Here is a 25,291-nt window from a genome sequence, read left to right as displayed (position 1 = left end):
TCTCCAATACCTGGATTAGAACAAAGCCTGGCACACAGCAGACACTCTATACAGTTTTTAAAAACACATACACACAAATACAAACCTCCTGCTTAATCAAGAATAGATAAAATTCTTAAATATGGTGAGCAAAAATCGCATAAACTGTAACAAGGTAGAAAGACATGTTCAGCATAATAACCAGATTAAAAAGGAATCCACCAGTTCATCGCCATTGATCATATCCAATAACCAAGTAGAAGGGGTTTCACCGGTGTGTTCTAAACAAATTAGTCCATATCCTAAAGAGAATCAGCTGAACAGACGCAAACCCTCATCTCTTGGGACAGGAAATCTCTAGATGGTCCTAATAACTACAAGATACTAATAAGCATAAATTTTTAATAATGCTAAGAGATCAAGTCAGGAAATCACAATAAGACAATGGATTGTATAGTTGCAGATTAACAAAATTTAGTACCTCATTGTGAAGAGAAACACCACACTGTAAAGTTCAAACACCTATGCTAAAGGCATGAGTGTGAAAGATTCTATCAACATTACTGTTAAAATTTTGAACTGTAAGAACTAGAGAATCAATCAGTGGCTTGGGTTTATGTCACCTTAGAGGAAGAAATCAGGTGTCATATTTAGATCAAGAATCAGTTACTGAATAATTCAGACTCTTCACTGGTTTGAGTCATTATTCTTTTCCCTTTAGGCCTGGTGAGTTTACTGTCACCTTGGGGAGGTTTCCAAAATAAGTTATTACTCAACCCTTAGAAAGTATTAAAGTATTAAAATAAGTATCCCTATACTGCCAGGAAATATAAGAATAAATAAAAGATTATATGAATTTAGCTTGTGATATTAATACATTTTAGATTAGATGTATATAAGTTTGGCAGTGCTTTATAATCACTGTATTTGTCTCAGTTCAAGGTTTGAAGTATTCAATCATACAAAATCTGTAGTGTAAGTGGTTTAAAGGGAATTTGTCTTAATATTTCAGAAAAATAACTTTCAGATTTTTATTAGACATAAGTATAAATTGACTATTAAAGCAACTACGAAAGCAGTAGTCATTGTTTCGTTCCATGCACATGTATAAATCCTATACTCTTTTCTAATTCATATGTTCTGCTTTTATAGATGCTCTCGAGACAATGCCCAAGATTCTAAGCACTTCTAACTGTTCAAGGAGGCCGTGTTCCCATATCATCAAAGTTTACCTCCCTCCATCCACTCAGATCAAACAGGAATAGACTGCTCCATGCCCTCAAGTTCCTCATTACCCCAAAGAACGGTCATGATTTATTCCCTAAAAATTGCAGGCTCCAACTGCTTTACTTTGACCATTAATTGAAAATGGCTCACCCTTCTGTCTGCCAGCCATGTCTTTGTCTGACATCTTTAGTTCTAAAGAAGTTATCAATAAACTTCTTAAGCCAAGTTTACAATCTACCCACAAAAGAAGACCTCGTTTACAATTCTTATTGTATTCCATTACACAATATATTTAAACCCATACTGAAAGCGGAAAGTCAAATAATTCCTTTAAGATGAAGAGCCATTCATTAAACCAATGGATCCATTATTCTCTCAGCTTGCCATTCTTTCTTTAAAGGCCTCTGGTGAGTCACTGCCACAAATGACTTTAACTCCTTACAGGAGAGCCTACTAAGGAGTTTTACTAGGTGAATTTTTAAAATTCATCCTTATTGTGAAACAGACTAATAAATACTAAATTAATTTTTATCCACAAATAAAACAACAATTCTCTCAGCTTTACAAAGGCTGTGCATTCAACTTTCATACACTTGTTATATCATAAGGTTTCTCCTCAGGGTAAATAATTATGCCATACAAAAGTCTAAGGCTTTCTCACATGTATAGCAAACATGAAGTGAATGAGTCAGGACTCTAATTCCAAGAGGCAAAAATCCAACTCAAATTAACTTAAGCAAAAAAAGGAAATTTATTGGATCACAAAAATGAAAAAGTAAAGGATGGTGTAGACTTCAGGCACGACTGGATCCAGGAGATAAAACAATGTCATCAGATTCCTGTGTCTCACGTGCATTTTCTCTGTGTTGGACAGATCTTGGGAAGACTTTCCTCATGGAGTAGCAAAAAGGCTACTGGTGAGTTTTTAACCTTACTAAATCCTTGAAACTTGCAATGCCAGAAAGAAAAAGATCTTCTCCTATTACCCATGACAATACCTCCATATGGCTCTACTGGTCCAGACAGGGCCATTTGCCAATCTCTTATTAATCACTAGGAGGAAAATAATCGGCCAGCCTATGACCAATCCACTGCCTCCCTGATTAATAGTTTCATCAGCATCATATGCACTGAGGGTGATGTAAGTCTCAAATGGGGCATAGAACAGATCAAACAGTAACATGTCTACCACCCAGGTTATCTCAAATAAGGGATGCTCACGAACTGAAGGCTCTTTCATATGCACTACATTCACAGAATTACTAACCAAAGAATTCACTGATATTTATTTAATAAGGACTGAGTGGTGACTGAATGTTTTCTTTTTTATACTTGTAATAATCAGAGAGTTTCTCTATTATGAATTTTCTGATGGCGCCTGAGGGCTGAGGCACAGCTAAAATTATTCCCACATTCATTACAGTTATAGGGTTTTTCTCCAGCATGAATTCTCTGGTGTAGCCTAAGGGACAAAATCTGATGGAAAGCCTTCCCACATTCATTACATTCATAGGGCTTCTCTCCAGTATGAATTCTCTGATGCTGATTAAGGTATGAGCCACAACTGAAGGCCTTCCCACATTTACTGCATTCATAGGGTTTCTCTCCTGCATGACTTCTCTTATGATGAATTAGAACAAGAGCATCACTGAAGGCTTTCCCACATTTACTGCATTCGAAAGGTCTTTCTCCAGTATGAATTCTATGATGTCGATTAAGCTGTGAGTCAGTCCTAAAAAACTTCCCACATTTGATGCATTCATAGGGCTTTTCTCCGGTATGAATTCGCTGATGTTGATTAAGGTGTGAGCGATAACCAAAGGTCTTCCCACATTCGTTACATTTAAAGGGTTTCTCTCCTGTATGAATTCTTTGATGCAGAGTAAGGGCTATGCGTCTGCTAAAGGCTTTTCCACACTGACTACATTCGTAGGGTTTCTCTCCAGTGTGGATTCTCTGATGTTGATTAAGGTGTGCGCTCTGTCTGAAGGCTTTATTACATTCCTTACATTCATATGGTTTCTCCCCGGTGTGAATTCTCTGATGTTCAACAAGGAAGGCATAACGGCTGAAGGCCTTCCCACATTCATTGCATGCAAAGGGTTTCTCTCCAGTGTGGATTCGCTGATGCTGAGCAAGGTGTGCGCTCTGTCTGAAGGCTTTGTTACATTCCTTACATTCATACGGCTTCTCTCCAATATGAGATCTCTGATGTTCGCTGAGAAAGAAGTCATGGCTAAAGGCTTTTCCACAGTCATTGCATGCATATGGTTTCTCTCCACTGTGAATTCTCTGAGGTTGAGTAAAGAACGAGTAACAGCTAAAGGCATCACCACATTCATTGTGTCCATGGGGTAATTTTCCAAAATGAGTTGTTTGATGTTGAGTGAGTAATGAGTGGAAACTGAAGAGATTTGAATAATCATTACTTTCATAAGATTTCTCCCCATGAGGAATTCCTGTATCTTTACTAAGGTATGTATTCTGGTTAAATTCTTCACATTTGTTACCTATCAAAGATTCCTTCTCAGCATGTAGTCTTTTATGTTCAATTAGAACCGAATTTTGGGGGAACATTTTATCATAAATATCAAATTTATGTACTTGCTCTACTGTGGGAACTCTTTGTTGTGTTAAAAGTACTGACTTCAAGAGAATGCTTCTCTCAGAATTATTATATTCATTATCTCTTTTCACAGCAGAAATTTCTTGAAGAGTCGTCACTTGCCTGAAATGCCTCTCCTGACTTCCCTGATATCGCTCAAATTCACCCTCATACTTCCAGGGTCCCCTGAAACTGGAGCATTCGAGGTCATGACTTGTCAGTCTTCCCAGTACTATCCTCTGGGATATTTCCTCTTCATCAACGAACCATTTTGGAGATAATTCCTTGATTTCATACCAAGACTCCCAGTCTGAAAAATATCAAGAAAGCAAATGTCTTCTAGTTTCCCTTTGCAAGGAGAAAGAAAACTGTTATGGAAGAAACTGAAAATTTAACTGAGAGAAGAAGGGGGAAATGTACATGGGATGACATCTCTCAAATTGCAATATGAACAAAATACAAAGAAAGCACAAAGAAAGAAGAGAGCTGATAGAGGAAGGTATATGTGTTGGTGACGGGGAGGAGGTGATGGGGAAACAGGTAAAATGTAGGGCATCGAGATGAAGATAAAGCTAAATGCCAAGAAAATAAGGACTTGAGAACAACCAATTAGATCCTGACTACAGATTCCCCGCCTCTAGTCTTTACATTCTCCACCCCATTCTGCACTGGCATTCAAAAGACTCAAAGCTCCCTGAGGGCAGGGGTGAAATGTTTACTACTTATTCTTCTTACTGTTTCATCCAGTGCCTAGGACGATGGCAGCACTTTGTTGAGTGAATGAATGCTGACAGAATATTCAACAACTTCTAAGATTTTTCAGGGACCAGAGAAAAATTATTGGGTTTTTTCTCAGTGTCTAGAAGAAATCTGGAGGTCAGTGTTAGTCATCGAGAAAAATACTGCTTATAGAATAGACACCTGTTCCTTTTAGGAGAGGATACTGGTTGAGGTAAGGTGGAAAGGAAACTTTTTTAAAAGATGATCTCAAAAAAAGGAAAATGAGAATGTCCTTTTCATGTCACACCACAATAGTCAGCCTGTACAGTCCACCACAGAGAACCTACTCCTAGGTGCCCAGCGCCCTGCGGTAGAGGAAAAGAAACATCTGAGACACGAGTCCATCTCGCTTTTTTAAACTCTAAGGAGAGACACAAAACTTGTGCACACAAAACTTCAATATAGCATATAATGAAGGACTAGTTAATATGATACAGATTATTAGTAGAAAAGTGTCAGAAAAACAGAAATCAAACTCATTAGCTTAGTTGAGGAGTAATTCCTAGAGAACATGTACTTGATTTTCAAGGCTATGATCGGGCTTCCAAAATACAGTGATTATTTCAGTAACAAATTTTGACAAGTAAGTAATTTTGATGTTTTGATGTGCTTAGGGATTATTTTGGAACTGCACATGTTAGCATTTTTTCGGTTAATTAGATACAGCCTTTTCCAAAACAGTTTCCCATCTGTTGAAAGAAAAGCTGCCTCCAGGCTAGGTCAGCACAAAATTGAAAAGCAAAAAACATTATGCATCTGCCTATTTCTTCTTTCCAATACACCCTCCACTCCAGGAGAGCCCCCATCCCTCCTACACACAGCCGTGGATTTTCTCTTATTTGCACCCCTTTCTCAATCCAGGCCTGAGAGGGCTTTGTGCACTTACTCTCTGTTAGATACACACTGTTGTTCATTCTTTCTGCAGAAGTACACTTACTTTGGTTCCCTCAGCCACTCTCCTAGAACCTCCTTTCCTGTATCCATCACTCAGGGTCACTATATTCCCTCTTACTGAGACTAAAGCTTTTCCTTACACCAGGCAAATGGCAGCTTTATACAATACTTGATGTAATGCTGAGTAAAAGAAGACTGACGGGAGAAGACTACAGACATTTTCCAACATGGGGGATTCTGAGGTGCCTGGTGACCCAACCAATCTCTTTAAAAAAAGGTGGGGGGTGTCTATGCTGGACTTAGGCAGATGAATACTAGAGGCGAAAGAACTTCATATGGGGTATTCCAGGGGAAAGTATAGAGAGGAAATAAGCATTGTATGTGTGGAAGACATATTCACTATGATTGCAAGAGAGAAATACTTAGAAGTTAATGGTATCATGATGGCATTCAGCAAAAGAAAGAAGACAATTCACCCATATCAGTAACTGATTGAGGGGAAAAGGGCAGTTATGGATTCAGGCAAAGTGGAAGAGAGCCAAATGGGCATCCGTGTGGCACAGGGGGAAAAACACAGGGTTTGGAGTCAAAGGTGAGTTTGAATGCTACCTCTGCACCTAGCAGGCCAGTTATTCTACCATTAACAAAGTGACGATCCTACCTCTTGAGCCTCAGTTTCTTAGTAGGCAAAATGAGGTAGATATAGTATAAAAATAAGGGATAACAGAATTATAACATACCTCGTAGCGTCTGGCCCATCACAGATATGCAGTGATACTTAAAGTGAAACAAATTAATATATGCTCATGAAGCTATTCCTACACCTACCCCACTACAAGGCTCAGATACCACGATACCTATGTCCAAACAGGGGTTATGAAATAGGCTCACGGCCAAGCGGCAGGACAAAGAATGGCATTTCCAACTGATTAGGACATGTTGTAACTTATATAATTTATGTAGTTTCCAACTGATTATAATCTATAAATGAATGGAAGTTAGAAGTCAAAGTATGTTCAACTTTGGATTCCAATCAGAACTACACAGCAGGCTGATGTATAATTCTGGCAGAGGAAAAGGCCTTACTAGACTATGGACCTAGTCTCCCACATGCTGAACTGGTGAGCAATAGACAAACTGGTAGATACAGTGATGAAGTAAATCATCTCCTGGCATGAAACCCAGGAGATTCTAATGAGAAATCTCAAAAAGAAGACAAAACTCATGGGTAAATTCTAATCAAAAGGAGGAAGTTTACTGGTAATGCCCAGAACTCACGTTCCAATGAAGAACCTGACCAATGACCCACAGACTCACAGATTGGATCTCCTCCTTTAAAAGACTGCAGAGAGCTGTGCAGTCCAATATAGCAGCCACTAACTGCATATGGCAATTGAAATTAATTAAAATAAAAAGTTTTAAAACTCAGTTTCTCAATCACACCTAGCCATATTTCAAGTGCTCAACAGCCAAATGTGGCTAGTGGCTGCTGTACTGGAAAGCACAGATACTGATCATTTCCATCATCACAGAATGTTCTATTAGACAGCACTGGATAGAGATCTAAATTAATACGACAAAGATCTTATGGACGAATGAGGAAGACAGAGAAATAGGGATTGGAGCCAGTTAAAGGAAGACAGAGAAACAGAACAGGGCTTTAGACAGAGAAAAAGAATAGTGGCCAGAACTATCTTATGCGTTCAGTAAGCTGAGGAATATGAAAATGAAGAAAGGCAACCCGGATTTAGTCAAACTAGAGGGTCAGAAGCCAGAATGTAAGTTGTAAGACAATGGAAGAGAATTTGAAGTAAATGTGATAAGTGGAGATTGCAACTGGCATATAAGTAATCGGAAGAGAGAAGGGAGTATGGTGTACAGGAAGACTAAAAAGGTCCTATAAAATGTTATGAAATTATTTTAAAGAAGATTTAAAGAAACAAAAATGTAAGATATAACTGCAGCAAAATAATTTATACCAGGCCAATTTCAATCAGAATTCCATGAGCATTTTATTTCTGAACTTGTAAAATTATTTTAAAGGATATATGGAAGAAAATGATCAATAACATAAAAGAAAATTTGAGGAAAAAAAGAAGTTTCTATGATCAATAATATAACCTAAGCCTTGCATTTTATACCTTCCTTCTATTAAAATCCCTATAAAAGGACTCCACCAGGGTGATTTGTAAAATTCTCTATCATTGTGGGGAAATGTCGAGAGAAACACACTTGAAGCATAAAAAATCTATGGGATGCAGAGGAGGACACAGCGAAGAGAAGCATGAACCTCCCCATCCTAACCACACCTGGTTGAAGGGAATTTCATGGTAAAAATACAAGGAAGAATTGCCATATCGAGTGGATCTGTGTTGGGGCTACAGCTGAGGATCAGCATTAGGGCTGCTGTACAGCATTTTTCCTTGTAAATAGAAATAATATTAGAAAACATTCAAGCAATTAAAAAATGCATGAAGTAGAAAGTCTACTCTCTCAAGATACCATCCCAAAGACCACGACTGTTCACGTTGGGTCTATATCCTTCTAGGATTTTCCTTGTACAGATAAACAAACACAAATAATTTTTATATACATACTATTTCCAACTTGCGTAAAAAATTTTTTTTAACTTAAAACACTGTAGACATCTTTTCATGTCAGCACGAATAAAGCTACCTCATTCACAGAATGGAGTTACTATAACTTTTGCACTTGTATCCCGAAAGGTGAGTTACGTGCTTGCCAAAATTCAGTTGTGTTCTCAACCTGTTTAGTTCATTTGTACTTGGCATTTATAATTACATACTTTAATTTAATATTTAATTAACCGAGTGCTAAAAGAGAGTTGTTTTAATGAAAACTAAGTTGAAAGTTTTAGAAAAACAGGCTAAACATGAGTTACTTAAAGACTTGTTTTTTAATTAAGTGCAGAAGAGAATTGTCAAAGCCTGTTAAAAACATGAAACTCTACAAGGATTCCATACTCACATGGTTTGCAAGTGTTTTGCTTCACTTTAAAAGAAATAATAAGGGAAATTGTGGATAGTGCATTATGAGTGTGGTTTATGTAAGAAAGACAACGCTGAACTCCAATCAACAGATCACATTCAAATAAAAGGCCTTGGCACTATATCAAAGGACTAATGAATGTTCATTTATATGCCATAAAGTTCAAATAAAATGTCTCACATATGTGTGTATACCGTAGTCTCCCCTTATCTGAGGTTTCGCTTCCCAAATATATTAAATGGAAAATTCCAGAAATAAACAATTTCTAAGTTTTACATTGCGTGTCGTTCTGAGTAATGTAATGAAATCTCGTGCCGTCCTGCTCCATCCACCTGGGTGGTGGATCATCTCTTTGTCCAGGGTGTCCAGGCTGCATATGCTACCCACCTGTAAGTCACTTAGTAGCCTTCTCAGTTATCAGATCTACTGTCACGGTACCACAGTGCTTGTGTTCAAGTAACCCTTACTGTACTTAATGATGGCCCCAAGGCATAAGAGTAGTGATGTTGGCATTCAGATATGCCAAAGAGAAGCCATAAAGTGCTTTCTTTAAGTGAAAAGGTAGAAGTTCTCAACTTAATAAGAAAAAAAAATCATATGCTGAGGTTTCTAAGATCTACGGTAACTTTTATCACATTATATTGTTATAACTGTTCTCTTTTATTATTAGTTATTGTTAATCTCTTACTGTGCCTAATTTATAAATTAAACTTTATCACAGGTATGTTATGTTTGAGAAAAAACACAGTATATATAGCATTTGGTACTATCCACAGTTTCCGGCATCCACCGTGGGTCTTGGAATGTATCCCCTGAAGATAAGGGGGACTACTGTATTTTTTACAATTCATCATAACCAACTTTTTAAAAAACTGATCATTTACAAGTCAAATAAGCAGCTTCTACATTATGTGTTTTTACATAATTTTATATTTCTACAGGATACATTTCCAAAAGTGAAGTGTTAAATAAAACTAAATACATATTTTAAATATCAATATCCACTGTCAAATTGCCCTCCAAAACAATTTTTATCAATTTACATTCCTATCAGCAACATAAAGTGCATATCTTCAAACTCATCCACACTGACTTTGTTCTCAAACCCCTACAAGTAAAGAGTACTCACTATTATTTTAATTTGCAATTCTGATTATAAAGTTGAGCATTTTTATGTACATTTATGTTTATGTACTTTTTTGTATATCGTGGTTTCTTTGGTGAATTCTTTATCTACATCTTTTGCACATATTTTAATTGTACTGTGCATCTTCTAAGTGATTTATAGAAGCCATTTATAAACTTAGGGCATTAAGGCTTTATAAGTATTTTTTCTCCTCAAATCATGACGTTTTACTGTCATGTCATCTTCATTTATAGCATTTTTGATAAAATTAAAAAATTTTTTTTTATGAAGTCAAATCTCTCAATTTTTCCCTTACAGAGTCTGGCCTTGATGTCATTTTAATAAAGATTTTCCAAAGTCCAATATTACATGAATATTATCCATAACTTTTAAGAAAATCTCTTTATGCCACTGATCTGAAAAGCTACCTTTAGCTAACACTAAATTCCACACTTTCTCTGTTGTTCCACTAATCTATTTCACTGTTCTTACAGTGGACGAATCTTCCTATGGATAACAGGCAAAATTCTTAAATATTAAAAATTGAACTAAGCAATATATTAAACAAATAATGCACATGACCAAGTATGCAATCCAGAAGTACAAAAATAGTTCAGCAGTAGGAAATCCTTGACTATAAATTGTTACAGGATTTTTTTCTGTAAGTTGTTATAGAGGAAAAAAAGATAAAAGAAGAGAAAAAAAATCACCTTGAAAGATGCCAAAGATATATAAAGTGCAAAAGCCTTTCCTGGTTAAAATATATACATACACAGATACATACGTAAAGCTAGGAATGGAAGACAACAGGCACATTCAGTGTGAAACACCTGAAACAGTCCCACGATGTCACAAAGAAAAAACTGATAGCAACTGTTCAACACAGATATGGAAACTGTGGTTGATAAAGTAAAATTGAAAACAAGACAACGTACAAGGAGACGTAATTACTGGAAAGGACACTTCATCTAGCAAACCGTTTGCCTTTTCCTCCTAGTACACAGGAAACTGCATCTCCCAACTTCCCTTGCAGCCATGTAACTGAATTCTGGCCAATCAGAAGTGACAGATGCCACAAATGCTACTTCTGTGCTGGTCCATTAAAAATGTCCTGAGAGAGCCTCCATCCATCTTTATCTCTCTGTTTGTGTGTCCGTCTGTCTCAATTTCCTCTCTCTCTCTTTCTTACTGGCTGGCTTCAGAGGATCAAGTGGAGGACTCCAAGGCCCTAAGAGAAGATGAAGCCAAGAGATGAAGAGGCCGTCTACCTGAATGACAGCATGCAGCAGAGGCCCCAGGTAACCTCACACTGGATTGTGACACGTACAAGATATAATCTTTACTGCTTTTATTCACTGAGATTTTGTTAAAGCAATTAGCTTTACCCTGACTAATAAACTCAGAGAATTGTTGAAAAACTACAAGCAAGTAAGAAAACACATTAAATGGCTAGACAGATGCAAATTAATACCTTTTTTATATACTAACAATAACCAGTCAAACATCTAAAGGGAAATAAAGCTATATAGTAGGGAAAATAGTGTAGCACTGGTTTAGGAATGAATAAATAGATCAATGGAGCAGAAAACAAAGGACAGAAACAAGGTTCATGCAAATATAAGAACGTGGCATATGATGGAGGTGGCATTATAATCAACAAGGAAGAAATGGATTAATCAATAAACAGTATTGGGAAAACACCACGTGAAAAAAAACCTCACAAGTCATATTTTAAAATTAAAGTCCACATGGGTTATGGGAGTAAGAGTGAAAAACAGAACTTTAAACCTATTGAAAAATAATACAGGAGAATATTTTTAGGACCCCAATTAGAGGAAGATCTAGTAAACATGACTGCAATAAAGCATCAACTATAATGGAAAAGACGGGCGAATGCGACACTATCATTACAGACTTGTGGGTGAGAGGACATGGCGAAGTTCAAAGGCACGGCACAGTCTGGGAAAAGACAACAAAAACACATACTATAGAAAAATGATTAATGTCCAGAATTTATAAAGCAGTTCTACAAATCAATAAGAAAAAGACAACATTATCCCAAAGAATGGGTTAAAAATATGAGCAGGTAATTCACAGAAGAGAAGAACTGAGTGGACAATGAATTTCTGGAAAAATGCTCAATCTTACTAAGCAAATTAAAACAACTTTGAGAGGCCGGCCCTGTGGCCGAGTGGTTAAGTTTGTGCGGTACGCTTTGGCAGCCCAGGGTTTCGCCAGTTCAAATCTTGGGTGCGGACATGGCACCACTCATCAAGCCACGCTGAGGCGGTGCCCCACATGCCACAACTAGAAGGACCCACAACTAAAAATACACAACTACGTACTGGGGAGCTTTGGGAGAAAAAGGAAAAATAACATCTTTAAAAAAAACCAAAAAACCAACTTTGAGAGCACTTCTCTTCCACCATATCGGCAAAAATTTAAGTTGGACAATATCAAGAACTTAAGGTGGAGAAGATCAAGAGAATAAGGAAACAGGAATTCTCAAACATTGTTAGTAGGAATATGAACTAATACAATCACTTTCAAGAATAATTTGAGTATCTAGTCAAATAAAATGTGCACTCCTATGCCCCAGCAATTTTACTCTAGGTACAAATCTTTGGCAAACTCTTATGTGCATATGCATGGAAACGTATCCTGCCACAATGTGAGACAGCAAAAAAGAGAAACAATCTCAATGGTCATCAGTAGGGAAATAATTAAATAAAACTATAGTAAATTCAAAACAAACAATACCATACAGCAGTTAAAACAGAATGGAACTATATTACATATAGATTTACCAAGGATAAATCTCAAAACTGATGTTGAGTAACAAAAGCAAGCTACAGAACAAAATGTAAAGAGTACCACCTATAAAAATAAAAAGACTTTTTTTTACAGAAGCGTAAATGTTTACAAAAAATGTTTTAAAAATGGACTGAGGGGCCGGCCTCATGGCTGAGTGGTTAAGTTTGCAGGCTCTACTTTGGCAGCCCAGGGTTTCACTGGTTTGCATCCTGGGCGTGGACATGGCACTGCTTGTAGGGCCACGCTGAGGCGGCGTCCCACATGCCACAACTAGAAGGACCCACAACTAAAATATACAACCAGGTACTGGGGGCATTTGGGGAGAAAATGCAGGAAAAAAAAGAAAAAAAGATTGGCAACAGTTGTTAGCTCAGTTGCCAATTTAAAACAAAAAAAAAAAGGACTGGAAGGACGTATACTGAATTCATGACTGTGGTTGCTTCTGAGAGCAAGAGGTAAAAGAGGGAAAGCAAACTGAGAATGGGGAATGAAGAGAACTTGCACTTAAAATAGTTTATCTCTTTTATCGAAAGTAAAACTAAATAAAAATATTAACAATGGTCAATTCTTGGTGGAATTTGTTATACTATTGTCTATACTTCTCTGTATTTTTAACTTTATCAATAGAAAATAAAAAAACATTTCCTAAATAAAAACTTGACCCTCCATCCTGAAAGAGAACAAATGCACCAGGAAAAAGTAACCCAAAATGGTTAAGACTGAGATATGCCCTAATAAAATGACTTCAAAATTAAAGAACCATTGGGAGATCAGAACAAAATCCAAAATTACTTACACATAAAGGAAACACATCAGCTGGCATCAGACTTCTTCATAACAACATTCAACACCAATTCTATACTATAAGACATTTAAGGAAATAATGGCTGATTATGAACAAGGTAGAACTCAGGGGGACACTGTTTGCATGAGTCCTTTTTGAGGAAACTGCTAGAGGACAAACTTCAGCCAATCAAGAAAGGTCTAGAGAAATGTCAGCAAAAAGACTAGTGGAAAACACCGAATATACTTAACCACAGAACTAAGACTAAGTGAAAGGTTGGGATAATGTGACAGAACAGCATGTAAATATAATATGCCTTGACAATGTAAAAAGCACACAACTAACAAAATTTGGGAAGAGAAGGGGAGGGAGTAAAATAAGGCTGCTTATTAACTCAACTGTAACAGGTAAAAATCAAAGGCTGGTTTTTAAAGCTAATCAATCGAGTAACCGAAGGAATAAATACTGTCTAAATAAACAGAGCACTATAACCATCAAAGTAAACACTAGAACAAAAGAAAAACCTTCCTATTTATTCTAAAAATTATAGTATTACATGACAAAAAAGGCTAGGAAAACAGGTAAGTGAAAGTCTTTTTAAAAAACTATAAAAACCAGAAAATACAATATAAAACAATATACAGAATTAAGCCCAAACATGTCACAAATGTAATTTGGACTTTCACCTATTAAATTGAAATGATATTCAGACTGGTTCCCAAAGCAAAGCTCAATGCTATACTGCACGTAAACCCCACATTTAAAACAAAAGGATTCTAAACGTTGAAAATGAAAGGATGGGTAAGGGCCCTAAAGAAAGCAGAAAAAGGCAAGAAACAGATTCCCCTCCAGGGCTTCCGGAAGGCAGGCAGGCCGCTGACATCTTGATTTTAGCCCTGGAAGACCCATTTTAACTACTGACCTCCAGAGCTATAACATAATCAACTTGTATTGTTTTAAGCTACTACGTTTGAGGGAATTTGTTACAGCAGCAATAAGAAATTAATACAGAAAGTAACTCTTTCTGGAGGGGAATTTGGCAATTCCCAACAAAATTACATATGCACTTAGCAATCCCCTATCTCAGAATCTACCCTGAAAATACAGGCCCAACAATACGAAAATACATATGACTAGGTTATTTATTGCAGCATTGTTGTAACTGTAAAATACTGCAAACATCCTAAATGTCCACATGTTAGAAAGTAGTTGAATAAATTATCATGATATCTGCACAATGAAGTATTTCGCAGCTGTTAAAAAAATGAAGATCTCTGTGAATTAATGTGGCATGATTTCCTGAAAATATAGTTAAGTGAAAAAAGCAAAATGTAAACAGTATCTGTAGTATGCTACTCTTCATGTAGCATACAAGGAGATAAAAGAAACTACACATATACCTGCTCATTTGTGCAAAAGAAACATAAAGGGCAAACTTGAAAATAAAGAGATTAGTAATCTACAAAGTGTGGGTAAGAAAGAAAGGGCTAGGAAGAAGTAGGGAATAGAAACAGGAGAGCAGGGATGAGGAGGGAGCAAGCATAGTTTTGAGTCTTAGAAGCATGTCATGTTTCAGATGCCAAAAAAATAAACAAGTAAAACCAACCAGGATGTGGTAGAAACCCAAAACAGAATACAAACAGTAGCAAATAAACCTAAAAGAACTAACCTAAGTAACTTTGGAAAATAGTATTTTGACTGAATATTGTAACTCTAAAGACAAAAAAAAGAACCATATACAAATAATGTAATCTAGTTAGTAAATTTGTTTCTCACAGAAGAATAGGTTGGAAATTCTGAAACTACTTTATGTGTATACTAAAATTGAGCAAATAAGTAAATAGACTGTTTCTCAGTGTTGGAAAAAGAAATTACAAGTAAATAAAGGAGGGGGGTTAGGATAAACCCTGTGGAGCAGGACTAGAATCAAGGCATGAAGATAAACTGATCATTTTAATACACAACAAGATAGAGGCAGAAATACAGAGGTGTGTGTGTGTTAGTGTACACACATATATTTTCCAGCTCAATCTACGTGAGGGCCTAGAAGCAATGGCATCCCAGTAGCAACGAGCACACCTAATACCCAGACCTTGGTTTCTAACATCATTTCCCAAGAAGAGGAACGAGGGCTCCTTGGAGAAGTGGTTGATTGAAGGCTGGGGGAAAGAAAACAAGGTAAACCTGGAACACCTAGAACCGGGAAGGAAGTGCTCAGATAACAGACGGGGGTATGTTAAAAGGTCAAAAGAACCAATTTGAAGGAGATCCCAATGGTCAAAGCTGGAACAGTTTGAACAACAAAATAATGACTCATTGGATTCACTGTGAGGTAATCATAGACAAAATAAAAATCCATGATTCCATAAATATAAAAAAATAATTGAATATATAAATAAATGGGAGAGAAGGAACAGCTCCTAATTAACAATCCTAATTAACACATGTAAAGAAAAGAAAGAAATGGAAAATCAACATTAGGTCAACAATACAGTAATAATTGTTGCAGACAAGATCCAAGGGGCCAATGCTAGAATTAGTGGGCAAAAGTTTCAGAAGAAATTAAATAGTCTCAAAGTATATCCCCCAAGATATTTATTAATTACAAATAGAAAAATAGTAAATTTACAATGGAGAAACCAAACAGACACCACTTTCACCAAGTGACCAAAGTTAACATCATCGATAATAAGACATAGCAATATTATGAATACTTTGGTATAAATGCACCGAGAGTGACACAACATTATTTCTGTGGCACTCTTTTAAAAAATGCATTACCTCAATTTAGTCATGGGAAAACATCGGATAAACCCAAATTGAGTACAAGCAGATGTAACAAGCCATTTATCTAGAGTGAAGCTTATCTGAAGACTCTGGGAGAGATTTTTCCAAGAAGAGAAAATCAATGGATTACATAATGCGTCTGAGTGTCTTAAGAGATTTATACAATTGATGGGGAGTTGGGAATTGAGTTAGGAATACATATATAGAAAACTAAGGAAGAAAACAAATAAATAAAACCCCCAGATAATTGTTAACTCTAGGAAAAATAAAAAGTCGTATAAGAAAGTAATCTTCGCAAATGCACAGCACAGCTATGACTAGCATTTAATAGCCACAATAATGCAAATGCTGATTAGTGATTCAATCAAAATTATGCTATTGGTGAGATGAGGAATGGGAAATTGTGTGTGTGTGCGCACATATGTGTTGGATTCAGGATAAGAAAGTACTAAATTCTTACTTTCTTAGTAAGAAGATATTGGATGAGAACTAAACTGAAAAAACAATCAAGAAATAGCAACATAAACATATTTGTTAGAGACAGGAAGCAAACACCAAAAGAAGCTGTAAAAGTAAAGAAAGTGGATCCCTCTAGGGAGAGGAAAACTGGAGAGCAGGGCAAGAAACTGCCTTTTTTAAGGGAATAAGCCTTGTAAAACTGCTTGACTCTTTAAACTATGTGCAATCATAAGTTTGATAAAAATAAAAACTCTAAAAAGAACTCTAGAAATGTATACAATTCTGACCATAAAGGGGAAAGAAGAGCTGGGAAAGACTGAGATTCAAGGTATAGACAGAAGTATTACAGAGTCTCCAATCTGACAGAAATAGGGAGGAAACACCCCCACGCCCACCCCTGCCCCCGCCCCTTAAGCCCTGGGCAGCCTCCTCACATGCAGCCCTTCTCACGATCACTTGGGCTGGCCCCTTACAACAGCCCAAGTTCCCCATCACTCACCTGCATATTGACCATCTGACATCTCTCTCTCTACCATCCAAGGTTCCTTCCCTTGCTCCAACAAGGAGATCATGTTGGGCTTAGAGATGGAGAGTCCTGTTTACAGGAGAAGAAAAATGAGAGCAAGAGAGAGACAGATAGATGGACAAGTCAACTTGCTATAGCCGTTCCAGGACTCAGACTCAATCTCTTGGTCATTAGGCAAGAAAGGACATCAGAGGAAGGGCCACAGAATGGAATAATACTTGCATGGAAGATGAGGAAATTGAAGCTTCTTCCATAGCGGTTCTCAAAGTGCTAGAGCAGAAGCACCATCACCTAGAAACTTACTTGAAACGCACATTCTCAGGCCCCCACCCAGACCTACTGAATCGGAAGCCACAGTGGTTCTCAAACTTTAATGGGCATCAGCATCACTGGAGGGCTCATTAAAATCCAGAATACTGGGCCTATTCCCAGAGTTTCTGATTCTGTAGGTCTAAAGTGGGACCCCATAAACTGCAATTTAACAAATTCCCAGACCATACTGATGCTGCTATTCCAAACCATTATTCTACAACAAAGCGAACTGCTCATTTCTAACTCTATGAAACTACTTCAATCATTTCCTGGGAACAGGAAGTAGAAATTCAGCTGAGCACTTAAGATGCCCTAGATATTCCCAGTGGAGGAGGCAAAACACCCAGAGGGAAGATTTTGAATTACGGGGGAGAGACATCCTTACCAAGCCATACCAAGTTCCTGTAGTTCTCCAACATGACGTCTCTGTATAAATCTTTCTGAGATGAGTCCAGCCATTCCCATTCCTCTTGGGAAAAACCTAGAGCCACATCCCTGAAGGTCACCAAACCCTGAAATAAAAAAATTCTTGTTTGCCAAGTGGTCCCATATGGTCCTAGCAGGAAAGATGAATTCTGCCAGAGTTCAAAGCTCTAAGTGGTCCAAGAAAAATAATTATTGGGGAACAAGTATGTGCCTAGGTTTATCAAATATTTTGGGAGAAAGAGAAATATTAGAAACAGACTCACCCTTTGAAATGTTCACATTTTTGTGAAAGAGAAAAGACATGCTCAGGAAAAAAATTAGCTTATAGCATGAAACATGAAAGTATATGAGCAAAGGCTAAGTTTTATGTTACATATACTAAGTATCAAGACATTTTCACAGGGAGAAGTCCTTCATGTTCCCCAAACTAGGATATCAGATGGGTCAGAGTAGGGAAGGAAGGCTTTGAATTGCCCTTTAACAAAAAGGCATGGTGTGAAATCTAGACTCTATGTGTAAGGAGAAACTTCCAGGAATGTATCTGGAAGAAATAATGAAGCATATATATGAAGGGGTTTAAACAGAATTTTCATTGGAAGGATATATGAAAAATCTGGAAAAACTGACATGTCTAAAAGTAAGAGTTTAGGCTACACCACTGAACTATAAGCTGTGTGAGGGGAAGATATGTTTTATAAGCTGAAGTATATCCAGTGTCTATTACAAAACCTGTCACATTGTAAACACTCAGTAAATATTAGTCACTCAGTGAATAAATGGTGAAGTTTCCTATAAAACATCCATATGAAGGAAGAGCACTCAACGCTTAAAAGTGACAGTTCTTGGGGCCGGCCCTGTGGCCAAGTGGTTAAGTTTATGGGCTCTGCTTTGGCGGCCCAGGGTTTCGCTGGTTCGGATCCTGGGCGCGGACACGGCACCGCTCATCAGGACATGATGAGGTGGCATCCCACATGCCACAACTAGAAGGAACCACAACTAAAAATACACAACTATGTACCAGGGGGCTTTGGGAGAAAAAGCAAAAATTAAAAAAAAAAAAAAATAGACAGTTCCATTTTGCAGAGAATGGTCTCACTTTTTATTAAAAATAATGAAATGTCAAATATGGTTATTCTACAGAGTAAAAATAAGGATGAATGTGGCTAGAGAAAAAAAAAATCACACAACTACATAGTGTTGTATAACGGCCGTGTGCCCCTCTACACTTCTCTGCGTCCTGGGGGGCTGACCTGTACTGACTACATCCATCGACTCCCTTTCCCCACTCCATTTTCAGTTGGGTTAAGCCACATGCAAGAGATGGGAGGGAGGCGAGCGAGGCACATTTTTTTCCCGTTCTCCGCCCTTGCAGCACCATGCTGTGTGGTCTCTGTCCTTCAGTCAGAGGTCACAGTGCCTGTCAGGGGCCCTCTCCACTCAGATCTCTCTGTCTCTGGGTTCAGTCCTCAAGTTAGTAAGGGAGCTCTGCTGTTATGAGCCCCACGGTATAGCGATACCCTTTGTAGCTTCTCTATTTACTTGCAAATAGTCCTCTTTTGAGTTTCTTGCCAGAACCCCAACTGATAAACATGTTGACCCAAAGTACTTCCAGGACATGACCAGAGATCCCACAAAAGCACCACTAGGCAACTCTACTACACTTCCCTAATAAATTCACTCTCTCACTCTCCCATGACTATTTCACACCTTTTCTCTCTCTCTCAAACTACCACCAACTCCTCCCCGGTTCTCACTTTGAACTTCCTTTCCTCTAGCCCATCACATGTACTTACTGACTTGTATCTGAACTCACATATTCTGCCTTCTCTGTTTCTACAGAAAAAACTCTAGGCTCCTATCTAAGACCAATCTCTACTTGTCCACATAAAGACACTGTTACCTCTCTCCCTTGTAATTATAAGGGAGATAGCAGACATCTCCCTTATATTACTATTCACTTTACTGGATTAGTCCTATCAGTATACAAACTGATATAATATCTTCCATCTTATAAACAGAACATTCCCTTCCATGATCTCACTCTAGCTCTTGTCTCCTTTCTCTACTCCTCTTAATAACCAAACTCCTCCAAAGAGTTGTTTAGATCAGTGACGTCCAATAGAAATACAATGTGAGCCACATACGTAATTTAAAACTTTTCAGTAGCTACATTAAAAAAGCAAATATAGGGGCCAGTCTGGTGGCACAGTGGTTAAGTCCACATGCTCCTCTTCGGCAGCCCTGGGTTTGCAGGTTCGGATCCCAGACACGGATCTATGCAACACTTAACAAGCCATGCTGTGGCAGGTGTCCCACATATAAAATAGAGGAAGATGGGCACAGATGTTAGCTCAGGGCCAATCTTCCTCAGTAAAAAGAGGAGGACTGGCAGCAGATGTGAGCTCAGGGCTAATCTTCCTCACCAAAAAAATAATAATAATAAAAGTAAATACACGTAAGTTAAGTTAATTTATCTAAAGTGTTATTTCAACCTGTAACCAATATAAAATTATTAATGAGATGCTTTACATTCTTTTTTGTACTGTATCTTCAAAATCTGGTATGTATTTTATACTTACAGCACAACTCAGTTCGGAGTAGTCATATGTGGCTATTGGGTACGTTACTGGACAATGCAGGTCTAGCCTCATTGTCTCTATTCTCACTTTTTTTCACCTTCTATTCTCTCTTGAACCCAAAGCAATGATGCTTGCATCCCAACCACTCTATAAAGTAGTTCTCGTCAAGGGTATCAATAGCGTCCACGTTACCAAATCCGATGGTCAGTTCTCAGTCTTCATCTTCTTCAGTCCCTGTCAGAATTTAAATCAGTTGACCATTTCCTCCTTGAAACACTTTGTACTCTTGACTTCCAGGACTCACACTCTTCTGGTTTTCCTTCTACATCAGTCCTTCTCAGTCTCTTTTGATGGTTCCTCTTCTTGTCAGCCTCTAACTCAGTCCTTGGACCTCTTTCCCATCTACATTCACCACAATCCTACCCTCAAGATAATCTCATCTGTCCCATGGCTTTAAACACACTAACGACTCTCAAATTCACATCTCCAGTCCTAAACTCCACATACATAATCAATATTCCACTTGGATATCCACCAGGTCTCTCAAACAATATATCTAGAACTCAATTCTTGATCCCCATCTCACTCCACCCCGTCTTTTCATTTCAGTAAATGGCATGACCATTTACACAGTTGCCCAGGTCAAAAACCTTTGTAGACATCCATGGTTCTTTCTTCCCCTCACACTCCAAAACCAACCCCGACCAAATCCCGTATTTTCTATCTCCAATATATACTCAGAATCTCACCAGTTCCAGTGCCGCCACCATGGGCCAGGCGGCTGTCACCTCCCACCCAGATTACTGTAGTAGTCTCCTGACTACCTGCTCCCATCCTTACTTCTCTGCTATCTATTTTCCTTTTAAAACATAGATTAAATTACATCACAGACACTCCAATGGCTCTTCATCACCCTTAGAACACAACTGAAAGTCCCGGTCATGACTTTCAAGGGCCTGCATAACATGGTTCCCAGCTACTCCTCTGACCTCACAGTGCTCACTTCCCTCCAAGGATACCGGCTCATTGCTATTCCCTGAACACATCAAACATGCTCCCACTATAGCAACTTCCTACTTGTTATTCCTTCTACTTTGAAAGCTCTTCCCCAGATCTCCACAAAACTTACTCCCTACTTTCACTAGGTTTTTCTTTGCTCAAACATCACTTCCTCAGAAAGGCCATCCTCTACCTCCCTATTTAATAGGGCACTCATAATTACACTCTGTCCTCTATTTCACTTGTACGCATCTCCAATACAATAAACCATGATCCATCGAAAGAGGAGAGAGTTCTGTTCCATCACACGTTTGAGCACAACACTGAGTAAAAAAGATACTAAATGTTTTGTAGAAGCATTATATGAATAAATAGTGGAATGCTCACTGGGGTATCTGTGACTTTCTCTGAAGTCCCAAAGTCCTGAAAATGAGGTGGAATTTCTGGAAACAAAGTGAAAACATCAACTTACCTGGGATGTGGCTTTACAAAGTCCAACAGCCATTCCTTCTTCCTTCTTCAATTTTCTCTTTCGGAGAACAAAGTCCTAAAAAGGGGGAGTTAAGAAAGACAAAATGGCAGACCAGCCCTATGTTGCTGATCTGAGACTCACAAAGATGGAACTACTGCCCCTTCATGGTCCCCACCACCTCCTTACTTGGCCAGCCCCAGCCCTTTCCAAGACCTGATTTTTCTCAGCTTTTTTGGCTAAAGCTGAAGTTAACCTCTCAAGTCCTGACTGATATTAAGGACACGTAGCCTGAACTCAACACAATCTAAAGTCCATCCTACTGCCAACAAGGCGATTTATGATCTGGCCCCTGGCTGTCCCTTAGACCTCATTTCCTACCCTTCTCCCCCTTGCTCACTCCTCCAAGCACAGATTTCCTTACAATTCCTCAAAGACTGTGTGCACTCCTTCTTCAAGGCTGTTGCCTTTGCTTTTCCTTCTGCCTGGACATGGCTCACGCGCTCTCTCCTCCTTCCTTTCTGTGCCCAGTTGTCACCACATCAGAGGGATTTTCTTGGAAATTCTATCTAAAGAGAATCTCCCTTCCAGTCCCTTTTTCCTTATGCTAATGTATTTTTCTTCTTAGCATTTAACACCATTGGATATGTTACTTTTTTTTCTGTTTATTGTTGTCTTCCGAGTAATAGTGTAAGATCTAACACAGCTAGGATTTGTTCGGTTCACTGGCGTATCTCTAGTGCTAGAATAATGCCAGAACCATTGTAGGTGCTCAAAAAGTATTTGATAAATGAATAAATAAATCTTACTGTGCCTCCTGTAATATAAATAGTGATGTTACATATGTTGTATACGTCATTACCTTATTTAATCTTCACAGAACTGCAAAGGTAGGTATTATTACCCTCATTTCACTGACAAATCAAATTGAGGTTCAAAACGCTAAAACAACTAACTCAAGTACTAAGAGTCAAACTGCAGTGTGACCCAAAAACTGGTCCTTTTTCAAGAGACCACAATGTCTGAATGGGAAATATTCAACATAACCTGAGGAATCAATGCCATATAATTCTTAGAGAAGCATCCTTAGAGATGGTAGATGCTACCTTTATTACTCCACAGAAATGCAGCCAGAGGCAAACACTGCCAAATTTTAACCAAACCAATAACAAACCGCACAGCCTGAAATATGTTCCTTGTCCTCTCAGAGCCAACATTTCTTCATTCTGAAAACAAGGATAGTTGTGTTTGATCTAGAATTTAGAATACCAGACCCCTTAATTCTAGACTACTCTGCACTAGCCAATTCAGTCTCTGAGAAAGTTACTTCCTTAGTGCAATGCAGCTTTAAAAGCCCCTGCAACCTGAGAGATCAGTGAAGTCTTTTTAGCATCTGGGGGCCCTAAGTAGCATTAGCGTAAAAGAAATGTTTCTTAAATTTCTGTTTTCAAAAAGCTGTGTATCCCTTGGGTAATATTTTCCAAGTTTGAGGTGAGCCAGCAGTCCCTGAAAGCAGGTGATATTAAACACTTGGGCCTTACATAGCCCCCAGGCGCAGGGTGCCTCGCTACTCCTTCACTCCTCGGCTAAGAACCTTGGGCAAGTTAATCCATCGCTCAGAACCTTTCTTTCCTCACTGTCAAGACTGCATGAGTCAACTCCTGGTATAGAGAAGTGCCACCCTTGGGCCACCTTAGATTCTACACACACATTCGGAGACGAAATGAGAACACTTTCCTTTGCAGACTGAGAAAGAACCAAAAATTTAGCTCACTTGGTACATCAGAAAAAGAGCCACGGATCAGCCTCTCTCATCGTCAAACATAGAAGAGTTTTGACAAGGACAAAGCTAAAATCTCAAACTCCACGGCCTAAGGAGAGGAAGACAGGCTTCCAGGTTGGGCTTCCCTCCCCAGAGGTGGCCAATTTGAGGCTGGTCTCACTCCAGTGTCTTCAGTCTGTGCCCTGTGACTCACGAGGGGACCAAAGGGAGACCCAGGTTAAGTTCCCACGTCCCCAGGGTTCCTAGTCCAAGACCAGGGACAATGCTCTCCAACACTCTCAGAACCCAGGGCTCCCATTTTTCATTCGTACAATCTGGGAAAGATCAGAGAGTTTACTAATTAAAAGCAAGGACTCAGGAGCCTAACTGCCCAGGTTCAAGACCCGGTTCTGCTTCTTAATAACTGTGTGAACTTGGGCAAGCAGTTTTCACCTTTCTGTGCCTCACAATCACACACTAGGTCTCACATACACATACAAATTCTCACCCAATCACACACATATACATGGTTACACAATCACACCCACAAAGTCACACACATACACAGCCGCATTAACACAAAGATAGAAGTGATGATACACAATCACTCCAACAGAGAGACAGTCACACACAATCTCAGCCACAGTGACATACGACACAAGGTCACACATCTTGTCACAATTACTCCTACAAAATTATACCTGCAAAGACAGGTGTTCATGGGCACACAATCACACCTGCTGTCACACACAGACAGTTATATCCACTGAGACAAGCGGTCAAACATAATCACACACACATTCACACAGCGACAGACGCACACACAATGTCACACCCGCAGTCTCTCACAAACCCATACACAATAACACAGTTATACCTGCAGAGACAGTCACACACAAACTCAGTTTCATACCGGAGACAGACGGTCACGGTCGCCTACAATCACACACACGGTGACACACAACATCACATTCTGTCACACCTGCAGTCTCTCACACAGTGATCCACGGTGACACAGCCTCCCCAGGGGCCCGTCTGGTCCCCATCCTCGTCCACGCAGCTCCACCCCAAGCCCGGCCCTGACCCCCTGCTCGCGCGCGCAGCCAGGCCCAACTCACCTCCCGGCGCCGCGGGCTCTGGAAACCCGCCCGGCGGCCCGAGCCCCGCGACGTCGCCTCCCAGAATCCCCCACGGGGCGGAGCGGGGCGGGGAGTGAGGCGCGAGGGACCCGGGGCTCGGCTGGGGAAACATCCAGCTGCGGGGACCCGGACTCGCTTTGCCTTCCGACTCTGCGAACTACCAGCCCCAGAACGCTTTGCGCCGGAGCCTTCTTTGCTGAACTACATTTCCCAGAGGGCCCAAGGCCCGCCGCTGCTTCGCGCCTGCGCCATAGGCGGCAGCCACCGTAGGTGTGGGTAGCGGGAGAGGTGTGTGCGACCCTGGGCGACCCAGGGCCCTCAGGTGACCTTGGGCGACTGTGTGTGAGGAAACGGTGAAGCTGCGCGCGTCCGTGACTGTGACTGAATGCTCAGGTGTGACGGTGTGTGTGTAACTGTCGCCGCACACTTTTGTGCTTGCGTATCACGGAGCAACGGGTTCTGTCAGTGCAGGAGTGTCTGTATCTTAAGTCACGCCCCTGGATTGTGGGTTGTTGTGTGACACATTGTGGGTCTGTAACACCGAGAATATGAGAGTGATTGTGAGTGTATGAGAGAGACTGTGGCTGACTTTGGACGTGACTGTTCCTGTAACTT

The 25,291-nt window shown here is 39.3% G+C and overlaps 1 protein-coding gene across 5 annotated transcripts; it reads right to left on the bottom strand.

Annotated features, from left to right (window-relative positions):
- Positions 1–1,933: 1,933 nt before the first annotated feature.
- Positions 1,934–24,812, bottom strand: ZNF527 (zinc finger protein 527). Of its 5 annotated transcripts, none has more exons than XM_046681202.1 (5): positions 24,656–24,812; positions 21,779–21,853; positions 17,688–17,814; positions 16,964–17,059; positions 1,934–4,121 (listed from the first exon to the last, which is right to left on the bottom strand). In XM_046681202.1, the coding sequence occupies exons 2-5, from the start codon at positions 21,809–21,811 to the stop codon at positions 2,548–2,550; spliced, it is 1,830 nt and encodes a 609-aa protein (XP_046537158.1). In that variant the 5' UTR covers positions 21,812–21,853; positions 24,656–24,812; the 3' UTR covers positions 1,934–2,547. The 5 variants fall into 5 exon arrangements, with proteins under 5 accessions (XP_046537158.1, XP_046537160.1, XP_046537161.1 ...); XM_046681204.1 differs by having other exon boundaries at positions 17,698–17,814; XM_046681205.1 differs by lacking the exon at positions 24,656–24,812 and adding an exon at positions 24,520–24,542 and having other exon boundaries at positions 17,698–17,814.
- Positions 24,813–25,291: the final 479 nt, after the last annotated feature.

This window comes from Equus quagga, chromosome 13 (assembly GCF_021613505.1).
Source record: "Equus quagga isolate Etosha38 chromosome 13, UCLA_HA_Equagga_1.0, whole genome shotgun sequence".
NCBI classification, from domain to species: domain Eukaryota; kingdom Metazoa; phylum Chordata; class Mammalia; order Perissodactyla; family Equidae; genus Equus; species Equus quagga.
Note: the sequence above shows the minus strand (reverse complement) of the source record. Positions and strands in the feature narration are given on the sequence as shown.

Bases quoted from the DNA above. Each gene is read 5' to 3' on its own strand.
- ZNF527 (XM_046681202.1), bottom strand. From the start codon at position 21,811: ATGGCTGTTGGACTTTGTAAAGCCACATCCCAG. The intron at 17,060-17,687 runs GTAAGGATGTCT...TCCTGTAAACAG, and splicing joins CAGGAACTTGGTATGGCTTG to GACTCTCCATCTCTAAGCCC. The intron at 4,122-16,963 runs GTGAGTGATGGG...GATATTTTTCAG, and splicing joins GTCAGATGGTCAATATGCAG to ACTGGGAGTCTTGGTATGAA.